Source organism: Limanda limanda, chromosome 4 (genome assembly GCF_963576545.1).
Source record: "Limanda limanda chromosome 4, fLimLim1.1, whole genome shotgun sequence".
In the NCBI taxonomy this organism is placed as follows: domain Eukaryota; kingdom Metazoa; phylum Chordata; class Actinopteri; order Pleuronectiformes; family Pleuronectidae; genus Limanda; species Limanda limanda.
Genome location: NC_083639.1, coordinates 13752160 through 13778120, shown reverse-complemented (window position 1 = coordinate 13778120; position 25961 = coordinate 13752160). Strand labels below are relative to the sequence as shown.

At 39.9% G+C, this 25961-nt stretch overlaps 2 protein-coding genes across 3 annotated transcripts in view; both read right to left on the bottom strand.

Annotated features, from left to right (window-relative positions):
• LOC133000334 (MICOS complex subunit mic25a-like) overlaps positions 1-12031 on the bottom strand; it is a 56786-nt gene extending 44755 nt beyond the window's left edge. For both annotated transcript variants that reach the window (XM_061070237.1, XM_061070238.1), the window contains exons 1-4: positions 11759-12031; positions 9262-9358; positions 8146-8200; positions 6836-6992 (exon numbers count right to left, since the gene is read on the bottom strand). In XM_061070237.1, coding sequence (XP_060926220.1) covers positions 6836-6992; positions 8146-8200; positions 9262-9358; positions 11759-12016 — 567 coding nt within the window. In that variant the 5' untranslated portion in view covers positions 12017-12031. The remainder of the gene's footprint in view (positions 1-6835; positions 6993-8145; positions 8201-9261; positions 9359-11758) is intronic.
• Positions 12032-15519: 3488 nt separating this feature from the next.
• tpra1 (transmembrane protein, adipocyte asscociated 1) lies at positions 15520-25482 on the bottom strand. The gene is made up of 11 exons (XM_061069516.1): positions 25297-25482; positions 23991-24174; positions 23735-23867; positions 22603-22689; positions 21649-21721; positions 21448-21527; positions 21218-21328; positions 21057-21117; positions 19632-19734; positions 19143-19223; positions 15520-17622 (listed from the first exon to the last, which is right to left on the bottom strand). Exons 2-11 carry the CDS (start codon positions 24161-24163, stop codon positions 17352-17354), a joined length of 1173 nt encoding a protein of 390 aa, XP_060925499.1. The 5' UTR covers positions 24164-24174; positions 25297-25482; the 3' UTR covers positions 15520-17351.
• Positions 25483-25961: the final 479 nt, after the last annotated feature.

Genomic DNA, 25961 nt, shown 5'->3' with positions numbered 1-25961 from the left:
GACCATCTTATTGTTATCCCACTTGTATTTCCTGGGCAATTATGTGCAATCATCTGCTAAAAAACAGCAGATTCATAGTCTTAATTTAAGATAAACATTGTCGTCTTAGGTCAAATGAAAAGAAAAATCCATCCGGAGATTATTTCGGGGTTGGCTGGATGCAGCTAAACCGACATGTCCATCTGCTGCTAGAAATCAAACACTCACAGCAGCTGAGGTGATGTGAACTGACAGACTGATCTAACCACAGGCTGGTTTAATGTGGACGGACGCAATAATGAGGTAGTGATATTGGATTTGCCATTAAATCGCAACAAATCACAGATCTGGATGTGTGATGAAGTAAAGGATGTTAGTGAAACATTGGGACAAAAAAAGATTAATAAGAGTGAGAATGAGCTAGAAGAACAGCACAAATCTATAACAGAGACTTTTAATTCATGGTGACAGACAAATGTCCTTTAGGCGTAGACAGCAGGGGGCCCTGCTGGTTAGCGAGAACATCTTGTAACTGAAAGGCTGCATATTCAGTGCAAAAACACACCATTTCCACCCTTTCGAGTGACACATCCTTGTATTTCTTCTATGCAGCAGCAGCAGCAGCAGGGCCATTCTGTTAATATGTGAGGCCATCATCCGCTGTGGTCTGAGTGTTTGTCATCGCAGGTCTGACTTTAATGAATGTCGGGCTTTTCACTCTAGTTTTCATCATCTTTCTTTTGGACAGTGTCAAATGCCTTGCTCTGAGTCATCGCTCACACACACACACACACACACACACACACACACACACACACACACACACACACACACACACACATCATGCTTTCACATTCACATACCAACAGACACACACACACACACACACACATTCAAAGGAAAGGGACTGAGGGGTTGAATAGAGAAAGATAAAAAAGAAGGGAGCCGGAGGAGGAGGAATAAATGCTGCGAGAACATGTTGCCCAGGAGCACATGTAGCGGTGAAGAGCAGACACTTTATCCTGCATCACTAGCAAACCTAACACACTTCAACAATGCCATCTAGTGACTACTTATGGAATGACCTTACCACACCTTCACAAACCTTCTTCATCCAAATACAACCAACTAAATACCCGTAATACCCACCTACATGTGAAATGTGGTTTAGAAAATCAAAAGCCAAATGAAACTGCTTCAACCTCGTACTGACACAAACGTTCACGACAAACACTATAACAGAAGTGCGGCTGATTCGCTGTCTAACTGCCCACACTACAATCCGAATGAGGTGTTAAAGGAAAAGACGAGGTGTGAGACAGCAGGGACATCAGAATGACCAAATGGACGCAACAGCTCTTATCACACGTTTGAGCTTTAACTGCATGACTGACAAGATTCTCATAACAAGGTGTCATTGTTTACATTTGACGATAATTTCTCTTTCCATAGAATTTGCCACAGCCTGCAGGTGCGTGAAATCTCTGCAAAACTTTTTGAGCATTTTGTCTAATTTGCATTGCAGGAAATTCTGAACTTGGTGGGAAAAAAATTGAGGGCAGTGTCAACTTGATTCCCCTGTTCTGTGATCAGTCTGTGGGAGTCACAGAAATGTCACTTGTGGATTTGAACAGACAGCATAGAATGAAGAAGGAGCAATGCTGTGTGATGCAAGAAGAGTAACCTATTTTCCACATGAAATCGCTGTGAAAATTTCCCCCGGAGTAAATCAACTTCTGGATGAAGTATCAAAATATGTATGAATCACCACAACATGCATAATTAATATAAATCTATACACAAATATAAACACAAAGTTTCGATATATATTTGTTTGTAAAAAAGGAGAAATACAAACTCTTGAAATGTCAAATCTATTCATGATTGTTTGCCTCTGCACAAATGCACAAGGACCGATTGATTTCCACTAAACTGATTACCTGTAGTCTGTGACGCTGTCGTCCTTAAATGTTTTTTATTAGAGACAGCAGATAAAAGCTTCTTATATACAAAACAAAAACCAAGAGTAACAACCAACTGGCAGGCTACAAACACTCAACCCCCACACACAGGTAGGAAAGTCGATTTTTCTCACCCACCCAGGAAGCTTCTGAGTTCAATAGCTTAAAGCAGATGCTTGTTTTTTCAAAGTGTGTGTGTCTGTGTGTGTGTGTTGCTCAGCACTGAATGCTTGTGCATACTAATAACATTTTATTTGCAGCACAAATGTCACCTCTGAGGTAGAGAGACTGGTCCAGGGAGGAAAACAAACACAGGAGGTGCTAATGAGAATAGGAAAGCGATAGGAGGAGACACAAGGTGTTAATGTAGCTTTGTCGTCTCTTCCGTGTCTTCACTCAATGTGTAACTGTTAAGACCTAAATTCAGTCTCAGAGCAGGTTGCAAAAATGTCAAGTTGTATAAGGGCACCTTTGTAGGTGGAGTGAGAATTTGGATGATGACACAGGGGGGAAGCAGAAGAAATTGACAAAAATGAAGAACAGTGGTAGAGGTTGCAGCCTACCCTGGTGTGGGTTTACATATTTTGCATATAAGGATTGTGTCATATTTGCTTTTTTTAAATTAAAGTTAATGCAAGTAGTTTCAGCATATTAACCAAAAGTTATTAGGTGTGTATTTTGAGTATTTTACATGAGTGAAGGTATGGGGTGGGTCATATCCTGATCCTGATTTCTGTGGCTCTATATATTATATATTATATATCACTCATACTATATATTAAACTGTTTTACACTTCTCACATAACATAAAAATTCCCTAACTTGCTGTTTTGCTCTGTCGCTGCAATGTACAGCTGTGGGCTTGCCGCATGCTAGCTCGCCCTCTAATGCTATCGTCCATAAAGTTTTTAAAATAATTCATAGTTTCAGCTGCAGCTTAGCTTCATGTGGAGTTCAACTTTGGTGAACTTTGACCCACGACATTCACCTGCATTCGAGTGTGCGTGACCGTGCCCTGTGTACCTGTCAGAATCTGTTCCATGTGTGCACCTGCGTGAAAGTGAATTGTGTGCCAAACAAAAGTTTTAATATATCAAATGATAAATAAACTCGAAGACACATTCAAAAATGCTCAGAGAATATAATATTCAATGAACTGTTAATGAACCTTACCAGTAGATATCCCCCTACAACACACACATTCCTCTGCTGTAAACTGACACACAGTCTAATGTGCACACGTGCAGATACCTACAAACAAAGACGTACTGTATATAGACACACAAACAGTCCCAGTGGTGTCGATTGGCGCTGACACAGGAGTAAATGGCTAAAGTGAGTGTTGATGACAGGAGGCCTGAGGCTGTGTGGGGAGCAGCTCCTCTCTCTGACAGGTGTTGCCTCCCCCGTCTCCCTCACCTCCCTCACCTCCCTCACCTCCTCGTCAACCAAACCCTTACACACAGGCCGCCTGTTAGGGAGCCAGGAGTGCATGTGGGGAAATAGGTTGGGGGTTTACTTGCTATATATGTGTTTGTGTATTGTGATAGCATTACAGCAGTGTGTGTCTATGTGTGTGTGTGTGTGCGTGTGTGTGTGTGTCTATGTGTGTGTGTGTGTGTGTGTGTGTGTGTGTGTCTATGTGTGTGTGTGTGTGTGTGTGTGTGTGTGTGTGTGTGTGTGTGTGTGTGTGTGTGTGTGTGTGTGTGTGTGTGTGTGTGTGTGTGTGTGAGTGTGTATTTGTCTACTCTCCTGGGAAATAAGGCAGCTCTCAAACCACTCAAAGTGGAGCGCTTTAAGGTGCACTGGGGAAAGAGATGAGGGGTTGAAGAGACTTTTTCTTTAAATCTCCAGCTGTGTTTTTGCCAATAGATGCAAGGTTGATGGAAAATGCAAAGAAGAAAGGGAAGCCCACCTGCTAGTCAGAGAGATTTGATATCGGAGGGAGCTCTTGAATCAGATTTGCACTTCCTTTCAATCTCCTCAAAAGTAGAAGCAACGCCATGGGAAATATCTAAATCAAGCCCATCTATCTTTTTCATCTTAGGAGTGAATTCTTCAAAGTTTCAGCAGCAGCAAGGAGGTGAGACATTTAAGACAGCAGCTAAATCAAGCTGAGGAACAATGGATGCGTCACACAGTGGAGGTGAGACTGAAGACTGAGGACAGGTGAGAAGGAAGAAAAGGTGGGAAAGGAGCAGTGATGGAGGGGGGGGGGGTCATATAAACACTCAAAGTTGAATGCTGTCTAGACTTCTCACACGTCTACTTCAACCTGTTTTCACATGACAACAACCACCTTCAAATTCTGCTTTGCACAGGCAACAAGCTGAACTCCAGCTTCCTTTAATCCAACCGCTGACAACACGATGCTCAAACACGTCACACACTAAAGTAGAAAAAGTAGCAATCAAGAAAACAAGGAGCGAGTTGTTAAGTTCCTCATTACAATGTAACATCATTAAATGTTTGGACCCATATCAATGGAAGCTTGCCAGTGTTTGTTATAGCTGGCTGACATATCGAAAAAGACGCTGTAGTACAAATCAATTGGAGGAGAGAGGGAGAGAGGGAGAGAGGGAGAGAGACTGGGCGCTGCAGGAAATCCACAGTGTTTAATTTTCTGAATGAGCTTAGGGAGTTAAAAAAAGTGTGGGAATAACAAATTAGTGATCATTGATTAATTATTGCTCATCAATACAACATGTGCACGTACGTGTTTGTACAGTTGTCTTAGTGATTACACTTAAGGCTCTTATATGCTTCTACGTATCCGTTTCTCGGAGAGGGCTCCACGGAGGGCAAAGAGTCTTTTTGATTTTTACTTGTCCGACCACTGTACGTCGAAAAAAATTCACCGCCAAACCCATAGGTGGCGTAACGGAAGACGGCCGGTTCTTGCACTGTTACCACCGCAGTTAGCATGGTGGCTAGCCCGCTAGCCTAGCCCACTAGCGCCGTTTTGAAAGCTCGTTATAACCGTATGTGACTGTGCACACATGCCGTCAGTGCTCTAACGAGCCACCGTCAGCCGGACAACTCCACTGGCTTAACACACACGTCACATTAATCGTAGAATCGTAGTTGTGTTTGGGTTTGATGTGACACAGGGAAGGAAACAGGAAGTTTGAGGTCCGGAAATGACGTCGTAGGGAAATTACATCGTAGGGAAATGATGTCGTTCGCGGACCAATCACAGCCAAGGGCTGTCCGTGGGCTCTCCGACATGAAGACGGACAGTTAGAAAAATCAGACGTGTACGAAAAGCTCTCCGAGGCGCTCGGAGAGGGCATTCCACGACGGATAGGGCGGTCTTATCTATCCGTTTTAAAAAATACGTACAAGCATAAATTGGCCTTTACCCTAACCCTAACCCTAACCCTTACCTAAACCTGAACCTAACCCTAACCCTTAAACCAAGTCTTAACCCACAAACAGTCCATTGAAGGGGGGGTCACAAAGTGAGGACCGGACAAAATGTCCTCACTCTGTTGAATGTAGACTCAAACTGGTCCTCACAAAGATAGCTGTACAATAGCACACACACAAACACAAACCCTTGAATAGATGGAAATTACTGTTTCTCAGTGAAACATTTCTATCCAGATCCTTGAGAAACTCTCTGTCTGTGACTGGTGCCTCTGCTTCCCGCCCACACTGCACTGCTGGTTGACTCATTATCTGTCTGATTCTGAATTTGACAAGACTGTGTCAACAGGAACATTTAAAATAAGCAAAAGCAACGCTGTCATCAAGTCAACATACTGACAATCAATACAACCACTGTTCACGTGCACAGACCGGGTTAATCAGACAACAGAAACACATGTTACACTGGTGTGAGTGTAAAATGCAAAGTAGACAGACAGCTTTGTTCATGTCCCTGTTTTCCTCCATTGTTCATTTCTGTCCTTTTTGATGTGGGTGATCATATCTACACACACAAAACAGGCTACAAGCATCATGCATGTTCTCTGCTCTGCAGGTGCTGAACACAAGCCCCATCATATTCATGATTATCAGCATTACACATTACTCACATAATCAAAGAAATTTAATTGGAAAGTTTTGATGTATCGATAATGACAATTAGACACATTATTTCAATGTTAGACTAAGGTGAAAAAAGAGAAAGTCAACCAACTGAGTCTGAGTCAAAGTTAAGCAAAATGAATGATAAAAAAATGGTGCAGTTCTGAATTATGCCCCAACATGATACTGAGCATATAGCATCTCCAGCTCAGTGTCATTAGCAATGGAAAATACAGCAGAGAATCATAGTCTTATTATCCTAATTAATTTTACACCAATTTTTAGTAGTCTGCTTTTAAGAAAATGCATTGGTTTGCCTTCTGCAATACAGAAACCAGGGTTGTAAATCATGCTGCAGCCGAATCACTTTCATTTCACCAGTGGTGCATTTCACAGTATAAACAGTAGAGGGTGCTGTTAACTCACAGAAAGAATACGAGGTGTAAAGAAAAATCTACTACTTTGGTTTAGAAGGTCTTTACTCTCAAATCCAAACAAGAATGGAACAACATGTCTTTGATATGACAGTTTAAAAAAAACTTCCACTCAGGACACAACTGTTATTGAAGATTATGTGAAACTTTACTGCCAAACTTAGATGAAATAATGATGGTGCCAACTTCTGGCCTGCAAATGCTGGATTGTCCTACTGACAGAGGTTTAAAAATCGGCAAAGACATTAAGCTGGCGGTTAAATAAGCTATTTTTTGTTTTATAAAATGTCAGTTAGATGGCGCCTTTGTATCTTGTGGTTTCGGAAGAACAAGAGGAAAAGAAATGAATACATTCATTCGGGTCCTATTATTTAAGGTATATGGTTACAGCTTTGACGTTTGATGAGGGATCCACATTATTTTACTCACCAGCATCTTTGCCTTCTCTCTCTCTTCATGTGCTTTCCCTTTCTCAATGATGAGGGTGGGCAGCAGCTCATCCAGGCCTGTGGCTGCGGCCGTCTCTCTCTCTCTCTGAGCCAGACGGGCCAACTGCTCCTGCACCAGAGCCTGCTGACACTCAAAGCTGAAGCAGAGGAGGATGAGAACCGTTTTAACCTTTGCCCTTTTATTTATCCAGCAGTCAATCAGTCAGTGGGGTATTGATCAATACCAATACCCATAATTTTAGGATGAACTCTCCAAAAGTAAAAATGATGGTATATCATTTTTCATATGGTATTTATTGTTTTCTTCAGTAGTCTATGTATTCATGTATCCAGAATGGAATTGGCTGGAATCTCATTAAAATCAAATGAAGTTATGGTTTTAAGACACACTGTGAATACATGAGAGATCAAACCCAGGATACTGTTTGCTATCTGGCTTCATTAAGCCTAACATTGGTTCTCCTGAAGTCCGGCTAAGGATATACTGTGAAAAAGAACACTCCTGAGAGAGTACTTTTGTTCTTGTGCCTGATTGTTAGTTTTGAACAGTTTGTGGATAGTTTTGGGAAGAAGGACATCAGAGGGTTTAGTTTTTATTTCCTTTTATTATTAGAGTCTTCTCATGTTATTCTGAGCTGCAGTCATAGAACAAGAGTATAAGCATAAACACTGTGAGGAACCAAACAATCTTTTTAATCTAAAATGAAGCTATGATCATTGTGCATTATTTATTTAGTGTTTGTCAGAAGCTGTTTTAAAACCTGAGTGGACATGTGGAAAACCTGGAACAAATATCTAAAGCTCTTTATTATTTTTCAGTTTGTTTAAATTCTGGCCTGAGAAATTACCATAAACAGTATAACATACCAAAAAGGTTAATCTAGTATATGAGCATTCCAGTGTTGGAGCGACATGCCCGACAAAGTAAATCAGTTCAGGCAGTGTTGACAGGTCACTCACCATGTGTATATTCCCCATAAACATTACACATTAGCAGCAAGTGTTTGCAATGTTACACATCTGAAACCTGAGCTGGTTAGAAATTCTATGTGTTGACCCACAAGGCTCAACTTTGGATATGTTAAAAATTATATTGATCCAATGTTCTGCAAAATCTAAAATTTACCAAGATCAATTTGCAATAATTAAGATAAATCTTATTCCAAGTTAGTCAATATAAGTGCACTATTATAATACATGATAAATATGTACACAACTTTGCATGGCTAGTCAAATATTGCAGGATACCAACAGAAAAAATTCTGTGACTTTGACATAATGAGCACCTACTCTTTGCGCAGCTCTTCATGTATTTCTGTGATGGATGGTCCTGTTGGTTTTGGATCTGAAATTCAAAGAAGATTAACATCACAACTATGAAGGAATTAGAATATGGACAGTTTTGAGGGCAGATCAAACTAGGATAGCACTCAGTAGAGCAGATATCTCCACAAATCCATTACAAAACCACTTTAAAATTCACCAGATCCACATTTTTATTTGGATCTGTACCAATTTTATGTAAATATCAGTCCTGTATATTCCTACATATATATACTGTATATATATATATATGTAGGAATCCAAGGAAAAACGCTGTTTCACTTTCACAATGATAAAGAAAGTTAAAAGAAATTCCTAAATCTGCCCCGGATCAAGATCTGCACTAAATTGTAATGGGTTCCTCCTTGGGTCATGCCCTACCCTTCCAAAAATTTCATGGAATCAGTTGAGTAGTATTAGCGTAATTTTTGCTGACTAACAAATAAAAAACATAATCACATAGTAAACAAATAGTAATTGCTGCGAATGGTTATGGTCTGTGAGCATGACAATTTTTTAACTGTTTTTAGTTTTACTTTTAAACTCAACTTTAACAAAGTAACAGGAAATGTAATTTCAATTACATTCATAATATTTACAACGTAATAATTTCTCAAAAATCAGAAAAATATTTGCGCAACAGTGTGGCAGCTGCAGTATGCAGACAGAGATTTTAATAAAGGTGAGCAAATGACACAATGTCCTTTGTCAATCTAAAAACAGCACACAGCAGCAGAACTGACCTTTATCCTGATAACATTCTTATCAGTCAGTGTTTGTGGACATGCACTTGGTTGTCAGCTTTTCAGGTACAACCAGCACAAACTAATGTTGTCTAATCTGTAACAGTTTTGTAATAAATCCTGCCTTCATAAAAGTTTAAATGTTCAGTATTTGATAAAACTTTGTGAGCGAGCTGTTGATTTAATTGTAAACATTTTTGGGAGAATATAGTCTGAGGAGCGGATGGAGATAGCTGTATGTTTTAATAAACTGACAGGTGAGTGGTGAGACAGTGAGCATCCCAGTGGGCCTCCCAGTGGGACCTCTGTGAAAAAGGAAGAGTCTTTGACTGGGACATACTCTGTTTTGGTTTGTGACTGTCTGGCGGAGACGGTGGCCGCTGGTCGCTGTCAGTCCCCTGAGGTTGCTTCATCCACCGGAGCACATCCTCTGAGAGCTGGACAGGAACATGGGAAAAACACAGGCACATAAATACACATATAAAAGTTATCTGATGGAGATGTAGGACATTTAAATTAAGGTCATTATTAGGATCCTTATTAGCTGATGGTTTGTCTCGTCCTGGGGTCCACACACTAACCATGACCACCACACTGCGGTTGTATACCTCCGTCACTGTGACCTTTGACCACTGAAACGTAATCACTTTATCTGAAAATCTTAGTCCAAGTGGCAGCAGATCAGAAGTTGAAACAATTCACTCAAGCAGTCTTGAGATATCACATTCAAGAGGCCAAACATTTTTCTTGAGGCCACCGTGACTTTGACCTTTGACCTCCAAGCACCAAAGTCTAATCAGTTCATCTTTTAGTCCAAGTGAACACTTGTACCAAATTTGAAGATATTCACTAAAGCTGATCTTAAGATATCATGTTATCATGTCATAACATATCGTGGGAGGCTACCATGTCCTTGACCTTTGACCTTTGACCACCACAATCTGATCAGGTCATCCTTGATTCCAAGTGAATATTTGTACCAAATTTGAAGAAATCCCATCGAGGCATTCTTGACATATCGCGTTCATGTGAATGGGACGGACGAACAGACAGAAGAACAACTCGAAACCATAATGCCTCCAGTCACTGGCGGTTGCCGTCACTGAGACATTAAACAACACTTAAAGACAAACAACTATTTTTTACACATAAAGCTAAAAGAAAGGAAGAAAATGTGTGTGTATATCTTCCAACACATTCCTATATTCTTTTTTCATAAAAGCAGCTGCTTGCCAGCTCGATCAGACAACTCGTGTTTCACTGTTGTACTCGTGTCCCGTGCCTCACGTTCTTCAATCCTCTTCATAAACACCCACTCAGTCTGCTTCTCTATTTAAAGTGCCACGGTTTCCCATCCCTCCCTTTGCTTGTCAGTGCCTCCCTCAGCCCCTCCACCACCCCAGCGTCCACCAGCAGGCTCGGACAGAGGAGCTAAAGAGATTTCCCTATTATATCTGCACAATCATACCGAGGGGAGTGATGACGTCAGAGGCCGGACACCAGACTCTAGCTTTGTTCTGCTGTTTCATTTAACATTTCAAACATGAGCTGTCTATCAGACCCAGAAAGCATACATGTCATTGTAAACCCTGTAAACAACGAAATCAGAAGTGCTGCTCGGATTTGGTGCATTCAAAAACAAATGAAGAAATTAATAAGAACAACTAGAATCAAGCTATCTGACCTCCTGTATTTATCAATTGATAAATCCTTATTCCTGAATTGCCCGACTCACAACCACACTGCAGACAATACATTTCTTTATATAAATACACAAGAAGGCATTTCCAACCAATCAACAGATAAATACATATAATATATATATATAATCAATATGGTCCTATTTATCCCATTTAGAAGTAACCCCCTCTTTAGCCTTGGTAAACACCAGATTAAAAGATCACAGGTAAACTAAGGTCTCATCCATCTTGCTGATGTGCCCTTGAGCAAGTCACTGTCTTGCTAACCAGCTGCAGATGTGCTCCTGCACAGCTGTCTGACCTCTGACCTTATTCAATAGTTGAAGTGCAGCTATCTGCACAGTGGAAGTGTACTTGATCACTTGTATTTATTCTAATACTATACAATGTGCAGGTTCACAGGTGGGACACAAATGCAAATTGTGAGTCGACAAAACTCAAATGAACATATTTTGTGACGTACGAAATTAAATATAAAGAAAAAGAATAACTTTACTCTAACGAGGAGGGAGGTATACAAGATTCAAGAACTTTATTGTCATTGTGCAAGCACAACAAAATTACGACAGTGTCATCCTCAAATTAAATTGTGCCTGTTATTAAAAAGTACACAGGATAATATACAAAGAAAAACAATGAACTAAATAAATAAAACAACGAAACAACAAACACTTATATGATCAAATGTAAGAAAATAACGTTTAAAATAGGTCCTTCTATCAAATATAAGTGAACATAAGTTGAGAGTTAACAATAACAATTGTTAACAATAAGTTAACAATAGTAGTAAAGTGATATAAATACTCATGATGAATAATATTACACAGGTTACTGTACACACACTCACTCACATATTGATGACGCAGCTGCTTTATAACGCATGTCACCTCTACAATATCCTTAGATTTGTGTCAATGTGCGCATGTTATTGTTATTCCTCAAGCTTTTGAGGTGACCTGTTGACCTCGGGCTGCGGTACGTGTCCCCAGAGAGGGGGGGGCGGGGTCGTCTGAGGACAAGGGACCTGTCACCGGACACGTTAGCCTGCTAAGCTAACACCTCTATTAGCGCTGCTGGCTGCGGCTCAGCTAAGTCAAACTTCACCACAGCAGGCGACATGCGCGGGTATAGATCTACCTTCACCCCCTCGATGACCGTGACCTTCTCGTCCTCGTCCAGACCGAAGGACACCCTCCGGCTCCCGGTTCCTCCCATGTTCCCCCGCCGGACAGGGAAGCGGCCAGGCAGCGACAGAGGCTCCTCAGCGCGGAGGTCACCCGGGGACACAGGGAGAGGTGAGGGCGGCAGGAGTCTCCTCCAGGGTCTCTGCTGGTCCTCCGCAGACTGTGGCTGGTCCTCACTGTGAAGCGCCGCCTCAGTGTTCTCAAAGCTCATTGGCTGCGAGAATTAAAGACATAATTCCCGATCCAACTGTTTATCGTGATGCATCAGAGTGGACGCAGGGCAGATGGGAGTTGTAGTTTTGGATGCTGACTGAGCGATGACAGGTCTGAGTGAGCAGCCCTGTACCTTCTGTCTCCAAAGAAAAAATACAGGAGATCTGTCCTGTCTACAGCAACAACACTGCACAGCTTCTGTCCATAACTGTGAATCTGCACAGCTTATATTCGTTTTTTTTATTTTGAGTACTTTACTGTGTATTCTAGTACTTTATTGTGTATGATTTACTGGGGAGTAATCAAAGAATAAAAAAAACAATCACAAGGACAGATGGATCCTGGAGATATGACACAACCGTCACGTTGAGCAGATAAATCAATTTTTAAGATTTGTTTTTAATATATCATGTAATGTTTCAATATATACAAAAACAATATTTGTATATATTTGTTTTTATTGTGTTTTTCTCACTTCCAATTTTTTTCCTTACAATGTTAGTTATGCTATAAGCAGCGATGGATCAGGGCCGGGCATTTTATTGCATTTTTCTTGAAGCAGAGTTATTGTACATCACCCAAGGTTTAAACTCTTAACCTTAGACACACAGGGCAAGTCATGAGTCACTACTACTGTAATTCAGTTATCAAGATTAAATTTTTTATCATTTCTTGACTTCATCTAGACCAGTGATGCCAGGGTTACGGCCCGCGGGCCGGACCCGGCCCGACTGTACATCACATCCGGCCCGAGGGTGATAAGGGGAGAATATCAATTTTAATTTAATTTTGATGGAATTTAAAAAAAAAAAAAAAATTAAAATTTTCGGTGGACTCCGTTAGTTGGTCTGTTGCTGCTGCCCGCCTCAGCTGCAGCAGCGCCGGTAGTGCTGATCGAGATGTTGTCAAATAAGAGGAAGGTCGACACTGAAGCTCGCATCTTTCAGGATAGATGGAGAGAAAATTATTTCTTTTGGGAAGTAGGAGGCAAACCCGTGTGTCTTATCTGTCGTGAACAAGTGGCTGTACTAAAGGAGTACAACATCAAACGACACTACGAGACCCACGCCGAGAAATACGGCGAGTACACAGGGCAACTCCGGACTCAAAAGCTAAACGAGCTAGCATCATCGCTACAGAAACAGCAAGCCGTATTCTCCAAATGTCGAGATACACACGAAGGTTCGTTTTATTTTAATACATATTGTAACGAACTGATAGTTGAGTTCTGCTCTGTTTGACTGCTTGATATGTGGTTGTTATGAATGTTCCGCTAAGTACACCGTGTTGAATAAGTACTGAGATGTCCTGAGTGTCTGTGAATAGGTCGGGGTCGGACATGTGACAGTTCTTGACCAATGGCTGTGTGGGATGACAGGCTCTCATTGGCTGGTTCGATGGCGTGTCAGGGGTGAATGAGGAAGTGGAGGGAGAGGATGGATGGATGGATGGATGGATGGATGGATGGATGGATGGATGGATGGATGGATGGATGGATGGATGGATGGATGGATGGATGGATGGATGGATGGATGGATGGATGGATGGATGGATGGATGGATGGATGGATGGATGGATGGATGGATGGATGGATGGATGGATGGATGGATGGGTAAAAAGATGGACGGATAGATAGATAGATAGATAGATAGATAGATAGATTACTTTCCGAAGGGAAATTAAGTTGTCATAGCAGCCGGTACATTTGAATACAATAAAATACAAAAATACAATACAATAGAATAAAATAAAAAATATTGAGGTAGAAAGAATAAAAAACAGATGGTAATGTTATTGTTAGACAGTATATAAGAATAGAACAGTATATATAGTATATAATATAACATAATATATATTTATATATGATAGTAATTATACCAATATAAAAGCAGTACATAGTAATAATGGCAGCAACAGTATATATAATAATAATAGTAATAGAGATATAATAATAGTAATTATAACATGTACACATGTATAAATATGTGTATATAGACTTATGTATACAAAGAATATACAGAGAGTATGATATATTTTATAATTTCCAGTGTGATATGGGGGGGAGGGAATAAAAGGGGCTGGGGTTGACTGATAGCCAGGCTAGTGCCATAAAGGCACATGGGTGTGTGGAAATATGGGTTGGTGACTGGTGATGACTGGCAAAGTTAATGTGCCCCATCTGTTATTGAGCCAATTTAGTTTTTAGATAGCTCATATTTGCCTATTTTTTCAAGAACCGTTTTGTTTTACTAATTCCTACTGGATATTCAATCACATGGTCTAATGTTGGACTACTTTATTCTGGCGCTTTCTTTCTGTGACTCGTTTAGGCCTACTTGGCCTGGCCTTCTTTTAATTGGCCTTATTTTGCATTGACTTGTTTTGTGTATGTGCAAGCCTTCAATAAATATAATAAAAGTAATTAACAGTTTACACTTGTGTTATTTATAGGAAATGTGTTTTGTTGGCACCTAGTCTATTTTGTTGCATTTCTAATTTATAAATGTAGGCTACTTGCATGGATAGGAAAATGTAACGTTTTTAGAGGGTAACTGTCTCCTGCTTTAGGCTATGTAATTTTAGGCCTCATTGTGAGGCTATTTTGGTGCCGATGCAATTTCTTATTGATGTGTAGGCCTTCATGAATAATTTCAAATAACCTACCTATCCATGTGTTGAGTCAGTGTTTGGCCTTTTCAGTCCGAAAGTGTAATCCGGCCCCCTGAGGTCTTGCTTGAAAAAATCTGGCCCCCTGTCCAATTTCACCCTGGCATCCCTGATCTAGACAGTATAGAGATGTTTGCAATTTATTTTCAAAAAGTTGAATTGCTGCATGAGTGAGAAACTGATGTTTAAAGATGCTGTATTATCATTGACTGCAATAGATGACTTGATACATTTCGAAACATTTCTAAAATTCTGTTATTGAGATAACATTTTTGGCAAGATCTTTCGGGGAAGACAATCTGATAATATACTGTAGCAAGTTTAGTGTGCATCGTTCCACAATTATGGGAGGAGATAGGTTTAATTAGATTTGTAGAGTATTTACTTCATAATTGCTTCTAATTTAAAGTCAATATAAGTTTTTGCTGAATTGGGCCAACAATTTGGCGATAGCAGTTTGAAGGTGAAAGTTTTAGTGCTTACTGTTAATTTGCTATGAATTTTCAAACTTTTAAACTTTAGAGCGTTGTTACAGTGCGACCATCAAGACTATTGGACCACAAAGCCAGTTGAGGACTTTTGGAATAGGACTGGACCCGTGTGCTTAATTTGGTTTATTTTAATTTATGGGAGGATGGATTTACTGGGATACTAATAACATTGACAAAAACAAGATAATAAATGACAAACGATTCTGACTCAGAAATAAATAAATAACTTGGGTGTAGTTGCCACAAGAAACCTCCAGGTGGAGTCCTATACCACACTTCAATATGTTATATTGCCAAAGCAGCCCTGGATATGGTGTCCAATCGCCCTAAAACAAACACATGACAGAGTCCATGTTTTATTCTGATGCTCATGCAATGCTCATCACATTGCATTATAACGAGTTGAATATTATACAATCAATGCAGTTAAATTAAAAAAGGCCATTTACATGTCATTTGCAAAATGATTTCATAAACATCTTGTGTATCCACACCAATGAACCCACGTAATAAAACAGAAAGCTAATTTTCCCAATCACTCTTTCAACTCTGAGTAATACAGCAGTGTTCACCAGTACTCAAATATGAATATATAATATTGTCAAGAGATTGGTAAATACTGTATTTTCTTTGTAATATGTCGCTTCTTAACAGTTTTTCTTTATCATGGTGAAAAAATAAATGCAATCTTACATTTTCTGCCGTTATCTATGAACCCATATAGCTTGAATTCAGTAATCTCAGCTAACATAATAGTATTTTCAGGGGAAAACCAACCTCATAATATCCACTTGGTAGGCATAAGTACATGTGATGTGGTTTCAAAATAATCAAGTATATTATTGTAATAATACTGCGCATGGCAGGTATGATTTCATGAATTGAGCCAAGACACAAACAGTGCAGTTACTTTATCCTCGACATTGTCTAAATTATCTATCATCCATCGCTGACTTAACTGCCTGAGCTGTTATTGCTCATTAGAAATGAGAATTATATTTATTTCATTAAATTAAATACCACCACTCGATACTAAAAAATTGAGCAATATTTTCTTTTTGGTCTAATTTTACCACTCTTCATAACATTTATAAAAACTCTTAAGAGATCAGCAGCAAAATAAAAACTCAACTTTGCATCAGTATCCTATGATGCAGCAAGGAAAGCTGAATTAGATATGCTGATGCGAAAGCAGCACAGGTCGGAATTTGAAGCTTTCTGCACATTTGTTGTTTAAATCACACACATGACGACACTTCCTAAAGGACTATGAAGCAAACAACTGTGGTTTCAGTAGCAGGAATGATTAATGAGGTGCAAGAAATTTAAGGAAAACCAAATGAATAAATAAAGAAGGAAAGACATGAGAGAAGAGAGCTTATGCCTGAGTTGCTATTTAACTTGTTAGAGAATTATTCTTGTCTCTGCCTCACAGATGTCTTGTGGTCTTTAAAATAAATGCAACGGCTGCATTTAGGAGACACCAATTTCTTCATTACATTGCCGTGACACACATCACGCTAACACGGTTCACATGATAACAGGATGGAACCGCACCTATTTCAGAAGACAAAGTACACGCGAGTTGTTGCCCTGGATAAAGAGGCACGGTGACACAAATCTAGAACAAGGCAGCAGATAACAAAGTCAGTAGAGATGCAGTTATTCAAAGGCTTCAGTGGGAATGTACAGATGCTGAGTTGCCATCAAAAGAATGTTAGATAGATTTGAAAGACTTGGGTGCTTAAAATGGGGCAAAAACACGTCATCACCGAAGATGCTGGAATGACAGAAAACGTGACGAGATGAGTCTGAAAGTCCCCACATCTAAAAAGCCAGTGGAACACAATCGATATGGAGTCTCTCGGGGGCCACAATCGGGGACAGTACTCCGAGTGTGGAGCTACAGCAGCAGTGCACTCTGGCAACAGTGTTAGGAAAGCAGTTGCTTAATTCAGTCCACCATGTAAATGCTTAGCAAAGGTTCCTCCTCAAGTGTCAACTTGTCAACTCATCTTGGCCTCACAGAAAGAACAAGAACCTTTCCTTGATGTCCAAATACTTTGCTCTGCTTTGCTTTTTTGGGGCAACTCCACTGGATGCCTCCCTGTCTAACACACGCCATGTGCATAACATTTAAATCAATCTGGAAAACCATCTCTCCTCTTCATTCTTTCACGCATTGATAGGTCTCCAGCGGTCAGCTTCAATGCTGTTAATGCTGCTGGAGCCGTAGGGTCCAGAGGCAACATCGTCCAGGTGTGCTCCCACCATGCGAGAGCTGCTGGGACCAGAGCCATCGATCTGTGTAGAGGAGTAGAACAGGCCCTGGTCGGTCAGCTCCTTACGACCAAGAGCAGTAGCCACTGTGGGGGGAAGGTGGACGTCGCTTTCGTCCGGCTCATCTACCTGCGACTTGTAGGAAAACAGTATCTTTGGTTCTGAGCTGTGGGAGAGGAAAAATAGGTCACATGCAGGAAGAAACAGGTTCAACTGATAATAGCACGTTTAATAATAATAAGCACTTTTCAGACAGTTATATAGTGCTTAACATGGTTGGAATAAGATTAAAGCATTACGGGACTAAGGCAAAAATAAGATCAGGGAATAAAATAATACAGAAACTACAATGTCCCTAAGTGGAGCGCATACCTTCTCCAAGGCCCAATAGTCCCTTTAAATTCAAACAAGCTGCACCGAATTTCACACACTCATAAACATCAGATCTTAAATGTGCCTGATTTTTTGATCAAGATCCGTTTATTATTCTCTGGGAAAATGTCGTAAAACACAATGATCAAGAATGTGGGGGAAAAAAAGGCCCTGGATCGCCCTCTGATCTGGATCTAGAACAAAATTTAATATGTTCTTCCCTGATCCATACCACATCCTTCCACCAAGTTTAAGGGAAATCAGTTCAGTTATTTTTGTGTAAACTTGCTTAAACCAACCAACAAACTAAACGACATAACCTCCTTGGCTGAGGGGATAATACTGTAACGGGCTTGGTTTATGTTTATGTGTGATTTTGATGTTGTGCAGTAAAACACTTAGTTTAAGGAGTGTTCTCACGTCCTAAGGTCGGTGAAGGGGTCAGGGGTGGGACATGTGATTGTGTAGACCAATAGGATGGGTTCTTTGGTGAAGAGGCTCTCTCATTGGCTGGTTTTGCGGGGGATAGCGAGTCAAGGAGGAAGTGGTGTTGTGATGAGTGCGAGTTACCGAGTGAAGCAAAAAGTGCACATGTTCGTGTAAAGGTTAAATAAAAGTTGTTAACGTCGAAGAAGCTTCCTGTCCTCTCTAAGTGAGGACGTTACAATACATTAAAATACACCATTAAAACAATAATAAAACAAACACCTCTAGGTGATGAAAATGTGAACTAGGATTAATAAGGTAAGTTAATATGTTTTTTTTCATTATTAGGGCCCGAGCACAGACATCAAAGGTGTCTGGTGAGACCCTATTGAAATTGTAAGGATTATTATTTCTTATTATTATTATTATTATTATTATTATTATTATTCAGGCAAATGAATTGGCTTTTTGAGGGCTTTAACATGCTCAACTTCTTACCAAAATTTGCAGAAAGTTAGAAAGTGGTGTAAATTTACATATTCTGAAGGAATTTTCAATGGGCGTCGCAAAATGGCTCAACGGTGCCCCCCGAGACAGCCCGAGACCCCCGGAAGGTGTTCCCATTGACCGATCTTCACAAAAATCAATACACAGGTGTATCATGACCAGACAAACAAAAAAGTCTCTTGGTGCAATTGTAAAAACAAAACAGGAAGCCTGCTATTTTGTATTTAGTGGCCATTTTGGCCATATTCCACATTTTTTCTTTGATACACTTGTACTTAAATATATGTTTTAAGAAGTCCCTGATTCTGCAATCCTCCAAGTTCCTGGTGCTGCATCAAGTGCGGTATTTAGGGTTTATTTCTCATGATTCGCTGTACTTACCCAAAGAAGCCTTTGAGGAATGTGACATAGATGAGCGGAGCAAATGTAGAGAAATACAGGAAGGTGGTGACATCCACACAGCTACATAAGGAAAGACAAAAAGCCCAATCAATAATTTGCTGCTTAAAGGATAAATGTGTCTTGTTCATATCCTCTCACTTTAACTCTAGTAAACATCATGGATCCCATCAAAATCAATGTCAAGCAATGACAAATAAGGTTTATAAACAGCCAGTAAGCTCCAGATCCTTAATATTTGCTTTAATAGATTACCCCGTATAATCCCCCCCAAAAGCTGTAGCTGCTCTCAATCCAAAAAATACAACGTAGATTATATTTCTCTTCGTACAACAGTGACAATAGCAGAACAATTTACTCAAAATTCCGATCATGCAAACACATAAATCATTTTTATATCCATAGTTATGTCATGACTGTTCTGTAAACAAATAAGCTGCTACACACAATGTTCATGAGAATGATACTGACCAGAGTCCCTCTATGATTTCAGCACAGAGCAGAGCGCTGCCCAGGCCTTGGACCAGGTTCAGTAAGGACAGGATGGCAGCATACACGTAGAAACTCCTCTTAGCTAAACGGAGGAAGCAAAACAAAGTGTAATGCACAGCATTGAACAAGTGCTTTCAATTACAGTCCAGACCATAACTATTTGAACAGCAGCCCTTTTTTTGTTCTTCAGGCTTTCCTGCTTATGTACATTCAATGTGAAGTAGGATAATGGAAACTAAATGAAAGTACCAAGTCTCAGCTTCCTTCAATATTGAAAGAATTGTGTGTGGGACACAAACCGTTTAACACATAGCAACAAAGATTCTAAAAGGGTACTGAAAGGTGTTTTGGTAGATGTGCGTTTCGATATTAGTTATGTACAAAAGAGCAGAGATGTGGCTCAATGTTGACTGAGAGTTTAAAGTTGCTCTTGAGAAGATAAAAAGCTTGTAAAAAGTTGGCTTGCCCCAAAAATTTGTTGAGTACTTTCTAAAAATAAAAGCAGATATGTGCAGGACGAGACACACATATTGGTGATAAGCAGAAAATCGATGGCGTGAGAAAAAAAAAGCGTGACTGCAGAGCTGGTCAAATACACTCTCCAGGATGCAGACTGTCATGTTTCCTTGTCAACAATCAAGAGAGGAATTCTCACTGGTCTTAAAAGGCAATTATATCACCTGATCCTCACTTCTCTCCATTTGCTCCCTATCCGTTTTAGAATTGATTTGATGATTTTACTGGCCCCAAGCTACATCACAGAATTTTTGACCCCTTATGTGCCTGCATGGAGCTTTAGATCCTCAGGTGAAGCCCTGCTGGCTGTTCCAAAGTCGAGGTTGAAAGCTAAAGGTGGCCGTGCATTTGCCATCAGGACCCCTCGGCTTTGGAACGGCCTACCTGAGGAGATAGGGCTGGCAGAGTCAGTGACTTCTTTTAAATCACCTCTTAAACCCCATTTTTATTGACTTGCTTTCATATGATTTCATGATTTTTATCGTTTTCTTTTACTTGTTCATTTATTTTTAAAGTCATTTTACTGCTTTTATACGTTCAAGTTTTAATGTGACATAGCTCTATATTTATTCATTTAATTTAATACCTTGTTACCAACCTAAACGTGGTTGTCTGGCCTCCTTGCTACATTGCATCTTGCTGGTTGTTATTTCTCATATATTTATTTTCTTGCTTTGCTGTCAAAGCACTTTGTAAGCTCTGTTTTAAAAAGTTCATTATTTTATTCCAAACTGAATGTGCCGATAGTCTAAAGAACCAAACGTGTATCTATCCAAATATTTATGGTCTGGATTGTCAGAGGGGTACAGTACATTATTGTTTCCATTCATTTACTTGAAATATAATAAATACCTTTTAAGATCTAACGTAATGAAATGTGTAACTTACATGGCAGAGATATCCTGTCCCTTATTGGAGTTTTAGGCAAGATCACAATCAAAGAGTACACCTATAAAAAAAAAAATGACATTGTCAATTAAACATTATTAATTTTGAGTTTTAACATGTTTCTTTATGTACCTAATGCTGCAGAGCTACAGGTTACTGACCAGGAAGAAGAAGATGGAACTGGCTAACCAGAAGTGGCGTCCCCCGTGGCCGTAGATGTTGAAGTCCTCAGCTGAGAGGTGACTGTCTGGATAAAGGATCTCTAGTGTGCCCTAAAATGTATAATTATGAATTTGAATGCATACATGGCACAATGATAAATATAGAATGTTTCGTGTAATATTATCATCATATATATGTCATTATTTAATCTCTCATCCTGTATCGTTACCTGTGTAATGGAGTAGCCCAGAGCGAGCACAGCAGTGATAGCCAGCACACGCTTAATGCTGGAATTGCTCTCCAGGTGACCTGATAAACACACAAAGAAAGAGGCTTGAAAATCCTCTTCTGAAGGAAGTACTGACATTACACAGAAACACCACAAAGGTTTGAACATAAATGAGAACTGAAACCAGCATAACAAACCAACCGAAAGCGAGTCCCAAGATCACAACGCTGAGCTCAATAGCCAACAAGAAGAATCGGGTGATTTCCCACAGCACCTACAGAGACAACAAACATCTTGAGAATCCAGTGTGGCAAAGACAACAAGCTGTGCTTTCACACACCACGTGCATGTGCATTACTTTACAGTAGAGATAACACTAAAGACTATTAAGTTACACATTTGTTTTTTTCCCTTCCAACAGCGCAGCCATGACAGAGTTCTGCGGGAACATTATGTCCGTCAGTGTGACCCTCATAGGGACCTATCTGGTATGTGAAGAATTTCAGCTATGCTTTTGCTTCTAGACATGAAAGCTCTGCAAAGTCATGCTGCAGCTCATATCACGGCCTCTGGCCACTGCATGAAAAAGACATCTGTGACAGGATATGGTGCCTGCTACTTCAACGAGGGTGAAGAATTTATGCGTCAATGCTGCATTCCGTCACACACAACATGAACAGTAAAGACAGCATGTGATTGGAAACCCTATCAAGTTCTTACATCAAATAAATAACATTACTTAGAAAGGAATGCCTTGGTTTCAACCCACTTGCCCCAGATTACATGTTCCCACAAATTAAAATCTGTCACTGTAGTTAGCAGAAAACATGGACATCTTGTGATGAGTGCAGATATGTTATATATATATATATATACTCTCATGTCTAGTATAATCAAAAGGTTTGACTTATTGATTTGGTTTTTTTTACCTCTGATTGTACCTGAGCATTCAGCTCCGTTTTACAGATTCATTTGAAAACATAACTGATGTTAAACAAACTTTTAACACCTTTAAAGACCTGTCAATCTGTTTAACACAGAAGGCACCAATACTGTGCTTTGAAATTTGGCCGTGGTGTCCTCACCCGTTTGTTTTTCATGTACAGACTTAAAAAACAAAACAAAGACAAGTTTACTTTACTTTTCCATGCTTACTTTGTCTATGATGGTGGCAGCACTGGATGCACTGACAGTCATGGACACTATGGCCCGGGTGATTCCAACTCCTGCTACGACAAAAACCTAAGAAATACAGAACACAACATGTTAGACGTCTTCTATTGTGTTCTACTGAATCAATATAACCTGTCCTGGATCCTGGAGTCACAGGGTAAGTATACATGATAGCAACAATGCACTGTTTTACACTGGTGACAAACAATGAGCAGTGTTCCTCTGTTGCCGGACACAACACGGCTGAGGTATCTCCTTCTTTAGAGTCTTGGTTTGTTATCATAGGAAAGAAAACCTGAGCAGACAGGTGCAGAACATTTTGGAAACAATAGTGTAAGCACCTGTCACTGAGAATGGACAGATAATACAGCAGAGCATCAAAAATAAAGAACCTTTTCAGTACGTGGTTCATTTGTCTTTGCTGTTAGGCAAAAGTGAAAGTTAAAGTCACTAACAACTGAATTACCACAAAGGATTTTTGATGGGAAGTCCACATTTCTTCTGAGTTTCGTTTTGCCATTTCAAAGAATAGAACATACACAATCACTGGTGTGAGCACAATTTCAAGCTTGATTCAATATCTTGAACTGGATCAAAAATACCAATGATATTATGCCTCTTTTACATACTCCTCAATAAGATTGTACACTATTGTGAATTTGTAAATACTTAATATAGTTATATTTTACTACAGTGAAATTATATAACAATAGCATTTTATAATAATATTCATATTGCCTACACACTTATAGCAGTCAAAGTTTGCACATGTTTATATCAATATCTCCTTATACATCGTGCACAAAAATACAGTATGTACATTCCGATGCAATCATCCTGTACCACTGCACTTCGCTCAAGTACATTTCTCTACTAATATTATTTGTGTCTGTAGGGAAAGGTAAATATTGTGTACATATTCTAAAAAAAAATGTATATCTATATGTTATTCTATTGCCTTTCTTATTGTATTTTGTACTTTCACGTTTTTTTCTCTACTTTTTTTTTACTATCTGCTGCTGTAGCAATTTCCCCGGCATGGTATCACTAAAGTCTTATCTTATCTCGTTACTCTGAATACTGTATATTGGTGTTTGTGTAATTTGTATCCTACCAGCAAGTAAAAGGTGACAAAGATGGGGCTCGAGGTGAGTCGAATCTTTGCCCTGGCCGACGGCAGCTTCCACATCAGGAAGACAAAGAAGGCCACATTAGGCACCAGCAGTAAAATGTCCCAGAACCGAACCCTAGGACAGAGAGAGGTGTGTCAGGGGATAGACAGTGTTGTGTAGACTGCCAGCCAAAGTCATTTTGATGCATTCAGGTTTTACTGAACAATTCCCTCTGCAGTATATTACTCCTTTGGTTACCTGGACTCTCCGATGTCCTCGTACAGAACTTGCAGACATTTGTGAGGCCTGGTGATGTTCTCTTCAGGAGCGGGTCTCCAGGTGGGGAATGCTGAAGTGTTCTCAAAGGGTGTGGGCGTGACACTCCCATTGTATTGAGCAAACCTAACCACAGCTGTCACTGTGGCTAGCATGGTGTCGGAGACTGAGGGAAAACAAAATCAGATATTCATTGGAAGTGACTCTTCACAGCAGCTGGGGCAGTCATGTTACTTCACACAAGACTAAGACTGAGGAGGGCAGAGCTTTTGAAATAAAGAGCTCAGAGACTCTGGAACACCCTGCCTGAGGAAATATGGCACTGGTTGCCAGTATCTTTATTCAAATCCAAGCTTTAATGTACTTTCATCACACCACATTTTTTACAAAATTCTATATCATTTCAAAGTTTTTATTTGTTTGCAAGTTCAAGTTCATTTTTAGGCAGGTTACTTTAAATTTTGTATGCACTTTGCAACTTTGTTTGGGAAAAGGCCATACAAATAAACATATGGTTATATTATTTCAACAATGAAACGTTTCCTCATCTAGGTGAATACAGGAAGGGGGTGACATCAGAAAAGGCAAAAAGCCCAATCAATAGTTTGTTGCAAAAAGGATAAATGTGTTATGTTCATATCCTCTCACTTTAACTCTAGTACACATCATGGATGCCATCAAGGTTTAGCTTTTGAAGTAGGGTTTGAGAAGAGAACATCCTTCAGGTCTACTCTTCTCTGAATGAAAGCGAATATGAACTGGATCATATTAGCACAGCACACAGACATTTCACAGACAGGGGGAGTTTAACTCTTGTGCTGTTGAACCATGGAGGGTTCCTGTCACAGCTTCCACCTCTGGACAAACATTATGTAACACGACTGGCTGCTTTCCCGAGCTGTGTTGTGTGAACACAGTAAAACGAATCTAACGCCATTAACATTTACTTACACGTATTCCACATGACTCTACCCACATGATCCCCTCTCGTCCTGAATGAAAACACTTTCAGTTCGGGTTTAACAGATGCTAGCTAACGATGCTACCTCCAGTTTGCTAGCTGTGGTCGGGAAGACCGGTTTTCAAATTAAAATCACATCCTCCTGGTGATTCTGACGGAGACAAACACAGCAGCGATAGCGTTGTTGACAGTAAACATGGCTCAGTGAATAACATCAGCTGCCCCTGGCTCAACGTTAGCATCAAAACAAACGTGATACTAGAGCAAGTGCAGTGACGCTGAGTGGACGGAGCGGAGCCGCGGCTGGTAAACAAGACAACATCTTACCGACTCAGCAGCACCGGGGTCCCAGGCAGCGACGGGTCGTGGAATGTTGATGGAAAGTGTAGAAGTTCAGCGCATGCTCACAGTGGCTGTAAGCGATCGACACATCGATCACCGATAGGAAACATGGCTGTTCCATAGGGCTGTTCCGGATAGTTTCGTTCACTAATTTCTCCGGGATCACCTGACACAGGCTCCACACAAGCGCCAAGTCTCGCGAGATCACCGTGTGACGTAGGGGGTGCTTTCAGAGGCTGGCTCGTGGTTTTATGTATTTTAGATAAATGTTTTACGTTTCATTTGACTTTTTGTTAACAATTTTATTGCTGTGTTGCTGTCATTTCTGTTTTGAAAAATAAAAAATTATTGTGTCTCCATCCATAGACTTAAAATGTACTATTATATGTATTTATTTATCATAATTTTATATTATTTTTTATAAATTTATAATATTAGATTTGACTTATTTATGATCATTTATTTTATTTGTTTTCATGTATCCATTGTTGTGGGACCATAAGTTTATATTTGTGTACATCTGTTTGTTAGCAATAACATGTTTGAGTAAATTTTAAAAAGCATTAAAAACAGACGGTGGATCTACTTCAGTTTGTTTAGATTACTTCAAATGAAGACATGTAAAATGCCTATTATGAGAGTCAAATCTC

Bases quoted from the DNA above. Each gene is read 5' to 3' on its own strand.
- tpra1 (XM_061069516.1), bottom strand. From the start codon at position 24,163: ATGCTAGCCACAGTGACAGCTGTGGTTAGGTTTGCTCAATACAATGGG. The intron at 19,735-21,056 runs GTAAGTTACACA...TCCTCCGTTTAG, and splicing joins GGACAGGATATCTCTGCCAT to CTAAGAGGAGTTTCTACGTG. The intron at 19,224-19,631 runs GTCAGTATCATT...TTCCTTATGTAG, and splicing joins GAAATCATAGAGGGACTCTG to CTGTGTGGATGTCACCACCT.